The 11,126-nt window shown below is 45.9% G+C and overlaps 1 protein-coding gene across 1 annotated transcript in view; it reads left to right on the forward strand.

Annotated features, from left to right (window-relative positions):
• The window catches only part of IL17RD (interleukin 17 receptor D), a 67,102-nt gene that overhangs the window by 49,341 nt on the left and 6,635 nt on the right, over positions 1–11,126 (forward strand). The window contains exons 4-12 of the mRNA XM_030867474.3: positions 355–473; positions 986–1,106; positions 3,072–3,116; positions 3,202–3,353; positions 4,542–4,607; positions 5,474–5,528; positions 6,025–6,135; positions 6,926–7,110; positions 9,452–10,388. Coding sequence (XP_030723334.1) covers positions 355–473; positions 986–1,106; positions 3,072–3,116; positions 3,202–3,353; positions 4,542–4,607; positions 5,474–5,528; positions 6,025–6,135; positions 6,926–7,110; positions 9,452–10,388 — 1,791 coding nt within the window. The remainder of the gene's footprint in view (positions 1–354; positions 474–985; positions 1,107–3,071; positions 3,117–3,201; positions 3,354–4,541; positions 4,608–5,473; positions 5,529–6,024; positions 6,136–6,925; positions 7,111–9,451; positions 10,389–11,126) is intronic.

Raw genomic sequence — 11,126 nt, forward strand, 5'->3', positions numbered from 1 at the left:
ACCTTGTTTAATGACCTAGAAATTATATATTCCACTGGAGACTTTTATGATCAATTGTGACTTGAGTCTAAATATATGAACCCTCATGTCATAGAGGCAATGGGCGTTTGTGCACTGGCTGGCTGGATGAGAGATTTATTAATTAGTAATGGTGGGAAAGAGCAAATCACCTGGCCTGTACCAGAGGAATGCAGGGTATTTATTTTTCCTTTCTGTACACTCAGATATTCCGACTAGAGTTAGAATTCCTTTAACTCTGTTGTGTAGGTGGAGAGGATGGTAATCTTGGAGGGAGGAAAGTGCGTTCAGAAGTAATTAGGTCCACTTTTAATAAAAGCATTCTGCTTTGCTTAGGCATCGAATTCCTAAAAGGATTTCGGGTAGTACTGGAGGAGCTGAAGTCAGAGGGAAGACAGTGCCAACAACTGATTCTAAAGGACCCGAAGCAGCTCAACAGTAGCTTCAAACGAGCTGTAAGTCACACGCGGGGAATGTGCTCCTGAAGACACACTATTGTTCTGGGGGCTGAATGGTCCATTGAAAGCCTGTGAAACTGGAGGAGAAGGGGCTGTGGGGTCCACCCCACCTGCCAAGGTGGGCGATCCTGCTCTGCACTCCAGAAACCCTCCAGCACCTCTTGGTGGTAAACAAACACACCTCTCAGGTTACACGCTGGAGCAGCAGTCCTGGAAGGTGGCTTTGAGCCCTCAGGAGTGGATGTAGGCTCCTCGCCACCAACTTTGTGCCACAGCTTCATTGCCGAAGAACAGACAGCGGTGCCCATCTTCCTTTTCAGTTAGGGGTCCAAACCTAAACTTGGTCCAGAAAGGAAACTTTCTGGACTTCCTCCTTCCCCCCCCGCAACACGTCCCCCAGCCCTAGAACTGTGTCTGTGTGACCGTCAGGGCAGACCGGAGCTCTTGCATGTAGGTGGAGGGGTGGGTGATTTCTCCGTGACATCACATGTATTTTTGTTCCCTTTTAGGGAGTGGAATCTCAGCCTTTCCTGAATATGAAATTTGAAACAGATTACTTTGTAAAGATTGTCCCTTTTCCTTCCATTAAAAATGAAAGCAATTATCACCCTTTCTTCTTCAGAACCCGCAGTGAGTATGGTCTTCCCTGCCTGTTTCCCGTGGGGAGACATTTCTCCGGCTTTTAATGACTTTTCGACAGAGATGTGTTCAAGAGCACATGAAATACTAGTATGAAACTAGCATGGGGAAGAGAAAAAGCATTCAGAAAAGCAACTTTTAGAATTAAGATTTGGCCCAGGCAGTGTGCATCTAACCAGAGACACCCATTCCTGGCTTGTTCTGGAGTAGACATGGTGGTTGATTTTTTTGAAGGTGCTGTAAGGCAGCCATGTATTAAAATACTTTGATAAAAAAAAAACCGGAATACAAAATATAAGTTGATTTCAAGGTAAAGGGTAGAGCATGAAATGATTCTATCGTGTACCTGTCATCAGGAGGGTGGCCTCTGTGAGTGATTGCCTGTCATTTTCAGGATTAGATTAAGAAAATTAGGCAGTATCCCTGAGGTTACCTCGTTCTAGAAAGTTTATTTATTTAACATCTATGTTAAATAAATGCTTTCCAAATATTAATGCTCTGTTGTAAATATTTTCCAAATATTAATGCAGTTTACCTCCATGACAACCCTCCAAAGAACTTAATCTTACCGTCCCCACTTATTAGATGTGGAATCACACATAGAGAGGTTAAAGGGCCTGTTGGGAGCTGGGATTTGAACCCCAAGGAGCCTGACTCTGGAGTACACACTCTCAAGCCAACCATGCTGGATTCCCTTCTCTGTCGGGCTCTCCCTTTCCATCTGTTCTGCACACAGTGTGGTGTGCCTTTCATCGGCCTGAATTGCTGATGAATTTGGTGCCCTGGCATTCTGGACCCCGGTGTTTCCCTCTTGCTTTCTTGGTCCGTCTTTCCAGGCCTTGGATGGTTGTCCAATCTGACACCCCCTCCTATGTGGCCTGCTTGCCGTCCTCATCCCTCTGTGATGTTTTTGTTCTCAACGCCAGCCTACATCCGTGCTTCCCTTTGCAGAATTCTTACTCTGGTGGTTTCCTTCTTTTCTTTTCTTTTCTTTTTTTTTAAACTGTGGTTGTTTTCTATGCAGCAAAGTCACTTCATAACAGTTGATTTCATTTTCTTAATTAAAATAAGATTCCATAGGGCAGAGACCATGTACGTTGTACAGCATCTTTCGATGCCTTACACATAACAACCAGATAGAGGATTCAAAGAACGTGTTTATGGAAAGCTTGCTTAAATCAAAACTCGCCTACTTTAAGATTTAATTTTCCTCATTGGAATCAATGTCTATTTTGGGGTGAGGCAGGTCGTGCATTTATCACCATTTCAGTGCATTGTGACCTTGATGCTGCCTTTGATTTTCTTGGCATTGTAAGATCATTTTCCAGAGGGTTCTCCCTGGGTTAGCAACATGGCATATAGTGCCTCTCTTGTGTTTTTATCACATTTAAATCCTATTTCAAAGCTACTGCCTTTGCTGCCTGGTTTTCAGTACTGTTGCTACTACTTAGTAGATGCTTGGATGTCATTTTTAGATTCCATCAAAAAGATTCCATCAAAAGTTAGAGTGCTATAGCTAAGGTTAAAATAACCTTAAGATAAATTATCAGGATCACTCTAAAGTTCTCTTGTGCCTAAACAGTTTACAGTGGGGCAGGGGATGGCATCATTTCTGTCTACAGCTAAAACAGAGTCCCCATGGGGCAGAAGCATGAATATAGGTCTTGCTGCCTTTGGCTGTGGCCTTTAAGAAGCTTTTAAAATCTGGCTGACTTTAGTATTGTTTCCATTTATGTGGCATAAAGTGAACTGCATTAATACTTTTATATTGTACAATTCAAATTTTCATAAGATACAACTGGGCTCTACTGAAAATCATTGCTGAGTTGATGCAGTTGATGCATTTTACATTCTTTCCAGCAATACCCAGTGCCATATATTTATATTGTATTGAATTGTTGGATGAGGAAAATGTCAAACTGTGCTAAAACTAAAAATATGCATCTTTCTTAATAGCCTGTGACCTGCTATTGCAGCCGGACAACCTGGCCTGTAAACCCTGTAAGTATAGCTGTCCTTGTCTGTCAAGTCTCTAGTGGTGTCGGGGCAGCCTCAGGATGCTCACTCTGGTCCTTCCTCCTCCCAGTCTGGAAGCCTCGGAACCTCAACATCACCCAGCACGGTTCAGACATGCAGGTGTCCTTCGACCACGCACCCCACGCCTTTGGCTTCCGTTTCTTCTATCTTCATTATAAGCTCAAGCATGAAGGACCCTTCAAGCGAAAGACCTGTAAACAGGTGAGCTGCTAGTTGTGCATAAAGGAATACTCTGTGTTTTAAAATGACCCCTGGGGCCCTGGAATTTGGATGGTTCACTGTGAACATTAGGCTTTGTGGATTCTGAGCAGTTGGTAGACACTCCAGAATGTTATCACTGGGTGCGTAGCTGTCCCAGTGGAGATGTAGCAGATAAAGTATTACCAAGGAACTGAAACAATGAAGTAGTTGTGGTCTATTCTGTATTTTAATTTTTAATATTTATTTATTTGGCTGTGCCAGGTCTTAGTTTTAGCATGCAGGATCTAGTTCCCTGACCAGGGATCGAACCCGGGCCCCCTGCACTGGGAGCGTGGAGTCTTAGCCGCTGCACCATCAGGGAAGTCCCTGTTCTTCCATATTTTAAGCATGAATCAGGTGCTCACTGTGTGCCAGTTACCAAGCTTTGTGGTCATTGAATCCTTACAGCTCAATGGAACAAAGGCTGCTGTTATCCCCACTTTAGAGCTGGGGAACCTGTGGCCCAGGGAGGTCACCTGGACTGCTGCTGAAGGCCTCACAGTTAGTAAGTGAAAAAAAACACATCTAGGAGACAAGCCACTAGCATGTCAGTGGCTAGTGATTTTACACAGAGGCCAAGGTGAAGTAGAAATTCAGTAACCAAGTTCTTAAACTAGAGGTGGTCGGGGGTGTGGGAAATGTTTCGTGGAAGTTCACAAGACTGCTAGATTATCCCATGAGAGCACCAAGAGAGGTTTTTGGTCATAGTGTCAGAAGTAGATGTGCTCCTGTGTGTCGAGTTCTGTTTTCCTGCTGGCTGTCACCTCTGTCACTGACCTTCCGCTCAAGTTAAAATTATAGCAAATAAAATATGCACAAACATGGAAGTGTAGTTTCTTTCCCCATCCTTTTATTAAGTAAAAGGTATCCTAATTGGTTTCTTTGTCTTCAAATAAAAAATTGCTGCTCAGGGCACCACCAGCCAAGCATAGAATATGACAGGGGTCCCAGGCTCTCCTGGGCCTTTTATCAAAATGAAGTTCAGATACCCTGGCAGATAAGCACAGTTGCTTTCTGTTCCAACTGACATCTTCTGAAAACATGACTGAAACTGGTGGCAAGGCTCCTTCAGTTCTAGGACAGAAGAGAGGGGTCCCGATGACCTTTATCTAAGAAGAAAGTTTTAAAGTGTTATTTGTTTCTTTGCAGGAGCAAAATACAGAGACAACCAGCTGCCTCCTTCAAAATGTATCTCCTGGGGATTATATAATTGAGGTACGTAAAACTCAAGAAAGCCCTATTATTTTTATTCTTTTTAAATTTTATTGAAGTATAGTTGATTTACAATATTGTGTTAATTTTTGTTGTACAGCAAAGTGACTCAGTTATAAATATATATATTCTTTTTTTTTTAATTAAAAAAATTTTTTTGGCTATGCTGCATGGCGTGTGGGATCTTAGTTCCCTGACCAGGGATTGAACCCATGCCCCCTGCAGTGGAAGCATGGAGCCCCAAACACTGGACCGCCAGGGAATTCCCTATATATTCTTATTTACTTATTTATTTATTTACTTACTTACTTATTGGCTGAGTTGGGTCTTAGTTGCGGCACGTGGGATCTTTCATTGTGGCATGTGAGCGTCTCTCTATGGGCTCCAGAGCGCAGGCTCCAAAGCGCGTGGGCCCTGTAGTTGCGGCACGCGGGCTCTCTAGTTGAGGTGTGCAGGCTCAGAAGTTGTGGGCTTAGTTGCCCCGCGGCATGTGGGATCTTAGTTCCCCGACCAGGGATTGAACTGTCATCCCCTGCCTTGGAAGATGGAGTCTTAACCACTGGACCACCAGGGAAGTCCCTATATTCTTTTTCATATTCTTTTCCATTATGGTTTATCACAGGATATTGAATGTAGTTCCCTGTGCTATATAGTAAGACCTTGTTGTTTATCCATCCTATATATATTAGTATTGGTTGGTATATATAGAGATGAATCTGACTCTTAATATCTAATCTCAGCTTGAAAATGATCACAGGCCGCAGCAGCTCTCCTCTCCCTCGCCCCACTGCCCACAGATGGAAGAATGAATGAAATCTGTTGAGATGCTATCACTTAAAAAAAGTAATACAGCATCCTCTGTTTTGCAGCTGGTGGATGACACTAATATGACAAGAAAAGTGATGCATTATGCCTTAAAACCAGGTAAGATTTTGTTTGTTTGTTGGAAATGCTGCCTCTGGACTACAGAGTGGACCAAGGTATTCGATGCTTTCTGTACTTCATGGTTTACAAAAAGAAAACACTTGAGCTCCTCATTCTTAAATGATGTTCCATCAAATCTGACTTTCCTTCCACCCTAATGTTGACGCCCAGATCAAAGCCAGGGTGTTGTGTGTGTTGCTGGGACCAGATAAATAGTCAATTGTCCTCAGAAGAAAAGTGGTGGGAGGGGAGATTTCCCTAGGCAAATTCTCACTCAAAGGTATTTATTGTCTCAGCGGACTCTAACTACTGAATTGTCTTCTACAGTCTTTTAAAATGAATACTTTTATAATCACCAAATCGGTACTAGAGAAAAGTGGTCAAGGAGTCTTAGAACCTGTTATGTGGCTTATGTTTAAAAATGAAAAAAAATTGTTTCTCTTTGAACCTGTTAATACTGCTTAAGTCTAAAAGCCTTCCCTTTGAAATTTCCCAGTGTATTCCCAATGGGCTGGGCCCATCAGAGCTGTTGCCATCACTGTGCCGCTGGTTGTCATATCGGCATTTGCGACGCTGTTCACGGTGATGTGCCGCAAGAAGCAGCAAGGTATATCTTTGTGTGGTGTGTTCTTCCTATATTGGCAGGTCTAGGGCCAACAGAGGGAGACTGGCAGCACTTGGTCCCTCCAGGCAGGCGACTGGGAAGCCACACAGCTCCTGTAGTGAGTTCCCTGGCTGCTGTAGTTCCCAGAATTAAAAAATTTGACTTTTAACCTCAGGAGCCACTAAAAGGACAGGCATACTTCTCTTCTCAAACTCAGGATGGTAAATTCACGAGCATAAAGGAAGACTAAAGGTGTGAGTAAGGGAAGAGGTAGGGCTTTATCACTTATAGAAGTCTGACGTCGGGAGAGAAGCTTCTGGGGAACTTAGAAATATATCTTAATCTGAGTGGCGGTTACACAGGTGTATTCTTAGATAAAAGTTATTGAGATGTACTCTTAAGATTTATGGACTTTACCTTTGTAATTTGTACAAAAAAAAAAAAACCCTTCAATGAAAGTTTTTTTGTTTTAAAGAAGGTCACCTCTGCTGATGCTTAATGATGTAGTAGGTGCACTCAGTTGCAAGAGGGTGGGGTGGTGCTGCAGTGCTCTTGGCTTGCCTGAGGTCAGTTTCAGGTGAAGAACAAATTTTGTCCATTTTTGCCTCCACTGCAGAAACTAGCTGTCCCATTCCCAGAGGTGACCCAAGGGGCTGGTGGAATTAGGGAGCTGGGAGTGCTCTAGGTGACATGGTGACTGTTGTTTCTTGAAGACAGCATTAGGTCCCGAGTCGTAGGGAACAGGACAGAGCTTTGCTCGTGGGAGCCAACCCTATCTTCTTTTCCACTTTAGAAAATATATATTCACATTTAGATGAAGAGAGTTCTGAGTCCTCCACGTACATCACGGCACTTCCCAGGGAGAGGCTCCGGCCACGGCCCAAGGTCTTCCTCTGCTATTCCAGTAAAGATGGCCAGAATCACATGAACGTCGTCCAGTGTTTTGCCTACTTCCTCCAGGACTTCTGTGGCTGTGAGGTGAGGAATCTAAAGTCTTTTTTTCTGGGCGGGACATGTGCTAAATGCCTAGCTTCCAAACTAGGGTCAGCCTTGCACTCTTCTTTCAGCCTGGCCTACCCATCACCAGCACGAAATGTTTGCTGACACTTAGTTCTAACCCTGACATGCTCCTGCTCAAAAGCCTTGAGTGGCACCCACCTGGCAGGAAGTGTTTTAAGCATTAAAAAGACCTCGGGGGAATGGGGGACAGGATGGTGGAGGAAATGGCAGCTGCCCTGGGAGCGTGCAATGGGGCCGGTGGGAGGAGGTCACTCAAGACATCCTGGAGAGCACTGGAGGGTCAAAGAGAGAATGGCAAGTAAAGAGGCGAGTTTAGACAGTTTTGGAGGGGGAGCTTGGCAAATAAGGGAAAACAATAATATGTTAAGTACTCAAATGGTTTCCTCTGGTTTCTTGCCTGTTCTCTTGAATTAAGCTGTTAATATGTAGCTTTTCTATAATGTCATAGTGTTCGTTTTAGAGTGAAGTTTGAAGCTCTCATGGAAGGCACACTGTTTCTTACAAATGCAAGAATTGTACAATAATTGTGTAATTGGAAGTTATTTGTGCTTTGAAACTGAGGACTGGTGGGTTTCTTAGACTCTCTCCACATGGTGAGGCTGTCCCCTAGTGTCAGTTAAGCATGTTTACAAGGCTGGCCGGGTTTCCTAATATATGAAGGTCTAGACGTTGGCAGATCAGCCTGTGTACTGAAAAACTGGTGCGGACCCGCAGGTGGCACACAGTCTTCAGATACTGACAACCCTTCTGCTCTGCTTTGTAAGTGACTAGCCTCGGTGGCGGGGGGAAGCCTTCCAGTTATGAGTGTAATAGAAAATTTGGAAACTAGAAAAGGATGACAAATTTCAAAATGGATGGTAATCTTAACCTGGAGAATAGAGGAACCACAGTTAAAACTGCTGTATTTCCTTCTAGTCTTTTTCTGCATAGATGAACTCGTACATATAGATCTGCATTTTGGATGGATTGGAATTATTTTTTTCTGTCTCTTCACTCAGTAACTTTTTACACTCTTAGCAGTTCTCTGTAAACAGCAGTTTTAAACAGACTCTTGATCCATATTAATGATTCACCGTAATTGAGTTTTTTCTAATTGTTAAACATCTCATTATTTCAATTTTGCCCCATTCCAGTGGTGGATACCCGGAAATGGAATTGCTGGGTCAGACAGGAACATTTTTAAAGTGCTTAGTATATATTCCCAGTTAGCTTTCAGAATGCGTAGTGTTAGTGGGAATTAAGGAAAATGTAAGACAATTCAGGATTATTTTCAGCAGCTGGAGGGATGTTGGGGGCTTTCTTCCCTTGGTAACACTTTAGAGCAAAAGAGGAAGGCAAAGTCATCTCAGAGCCCCCTTCCACATAAGTGACTGTCATAGGCACTGAGAGTTAATTTCTGAACTACAGAAGGAAAGAGGCTGATATAATTGCCGAGACGTTTTCAGCAGAATCAGATGAAGATGGTCTGAGAAGGGGAAGCCCTCTGAGGGGCCACGCATACCTTGTGTTCTTTTCTTTGTCAGTGCCCCACCCCAGACTCCCTATGAGACCTCCCCTAGGGGTTAAAGGCCTCGTAGGGGTCTCGTAGGGATGTGGCCCTGTAGACTGCTGAGAAGTGGTGAGAGGTGCCGGTCACTCCAAGTGAGTGAACCAGAATGGCCATGTTACGGCAGCTCATCACCTTCCTCTCCATGCACTGATCACCTGGTAAACAGTAGGCTGACTCCAGGGCTGTGTGAGAGGCCAGGGAGGTCCTCTTTGTCAGTCACACTCTGTCATTGAGTCAGCCAGCAGCATGGGTGGGTGACTCTGGCATCCAGACCTGAACCCCATTTCCCAGCCCACTTTGAGATCCCTCACCCACACCCGTCTATCACCACCTTCCAGTTCTCTCTCCAGGATCTGCCCCCCATCCAGGCAGCCTCACTCATCAGATAGACCCACTCCCACTGCCTCTGTATTCCATGCTCCCTATCACACTCTAAGTCAGTTGAAGGCCCCACATGTAATATGTAACTTTGGTGGGTTGCTAGACGCTCTGTGCTTCTGTCTCTTTGTAGGGTGGGAGTGGTAAAGATCCCACATTATGCTAAAATGAGGGCATGATACAGAGGGCCTGTGTGTGACGGTCGCCCATGGAATGTTAGCTGTTCCTTGGAACTGGGCAACCCGAAGCCTGCATATAGCAGTGCTAGTAATGATTTGGGGCAGATGATGTGCCCTTCTTGTAACATTCCCATTCTTGTCACTCGACTCTCTAAGCTGTACAGGTGAGTGAGGTTCTCTGCTCCCTTTCCAGGTCGCTCTGGACTTGTGGGAAGACTTCAGCCTCTGCAGAGAAGGGCAGAGAGAATGGGTCATCCAGAAGATCCACGAGTCCCAGTTCATCATCGTGGTGTGTTCCAAAGGCATGAAATACTTCGTAGACAAGAAGAACTACAAGCACAAAGGAGGCGCCCGAGGCTCGGGGAAAGGGGAGCTCTTCCTGGTGGCGGTGTCTACCATCGCTGAGAAGCTCCGCCAAGCCAAGCAGAGCTCATCCACGGCGCTCAGCAAGTTCATCGCCGTCTACTTCGATTATTCCTGCGAGGGAGACGTTCCCGGTGTCCTGGACCTGAGCACCAAGTACAAACTCATGGACCACCTTCCCCAGCTCTGCTCCCACCTGCATTCCCAGGACCTCAGCCCCCAGGAGCCGGGGCTGCAGCCCGGACGCATTAGCAGGAGGAACTACTTCCGGAGCAAATCGGGCCGCTCCCTATACGTCGCCATTTGCAACATGCACCAGTTTATCGACGAGGAGCCTGACTGGTTTGAGAAGCAGTTTGTTCCCTTCCATCTCCCCCCACTCCGCTACCGGGAACCGGTTCTGAAGAAGTTTGACTCAGGCTTGGTTTTAAACGAAGTCCTGTGCAAGCCAGGGCCGGAGAGCGACTTCTGTCTCAAGGCCGAGGCCGCTGGCTCCGGGGCGCCGGCCGACCCGCACTCTGAGGGCTCGCAGTTCGCTCCGGACGAAGACGCGGAGGCTGGGCCCGTGCCGGGCGCCAGCGCGGTCTTGCGGCCCCTGCTGCACGCGGTGAAAGCTGCTGGCCCCTCGGACATGCCACGGGACTCGGGCATCTACGACTCGTCCGTGCCTTCGTCCGAATTGTCCCTGCCCCTGATGGAAGGGCTCTCCACGGACCAGACGGAGACGTCTTCGCTGACGGAGAGCCTGTCGTCCTCATCAGGCCTGGGTAAGGCGCGTGGAGCCGGGAGGGTCGGTGGGTCGGGTTCCTGATGCAGGCCACGGCCTTGCCCCATGAGTCCAAAATCCAGGAAAGCTTTTTGCTAATTTCGGTGCAAATTTATTCGGCAGCCCGATGGGAAGTAACAAAACTCCATGCATAGTCTCTGCTGATCCCAGGTAATGGGAATGTTCACGTGTGTGAGCTGCAGAAATACTGTTGATAAATTATGGTGAGCTGCCTGGTACCATCTTATGTAATATACAGTATGTTCATTATGTCGCCTTTCTAAACTGTGAAAACATCTGAATGCCGAAACACACTGGGCCCGGGACTTCCCTGGTGGTCTAGTGGTTAAGACTTCACCTTCCAATGCAGGGGGTGCTGGTTAGATCTCTGGTCAGGGAGCTAAGATCCCACATGCCTCGTGGCCAAGAAAACCAAAACATAAAACAGAAGCAGTATTGTAACAAATTCAATAAAGACTTAAAAAAAAACCACTGTAAAACCAAACCAAACACATTGGTCCCCAAGGGTGTCAGATGAGGGTCTGTGGACCTGTATCTTTGTTGGGACTTGTGATGTTCACCACCCTCCACCTTCCCAAGTCTTTAAAGCCACATGTATTGAACCTGGAGTTCACAGGGCACAGTATTCTCTCCATTCTAGCTCAGCGCAGGCTCCAGGTAGGAGGGCCTGCTTACCCAGGGAACCCTTACAGGATGCTGTCTGGAGCTACTCTTACTG

The sequence above is a fragment of the Globicephala melas genome, chromosome 11 (genome assembly GCF_963455315.2).
Source record: "Globicephala melas chromosome 11, mGloMel1.2, whole genome shotgun sequence".
Lineage (NCBI taxonomy): Eukaryota > Metazoa > Chordata > Mammalia > Artiodactyla > Delphinidae > Globicephala > Globicephala melas.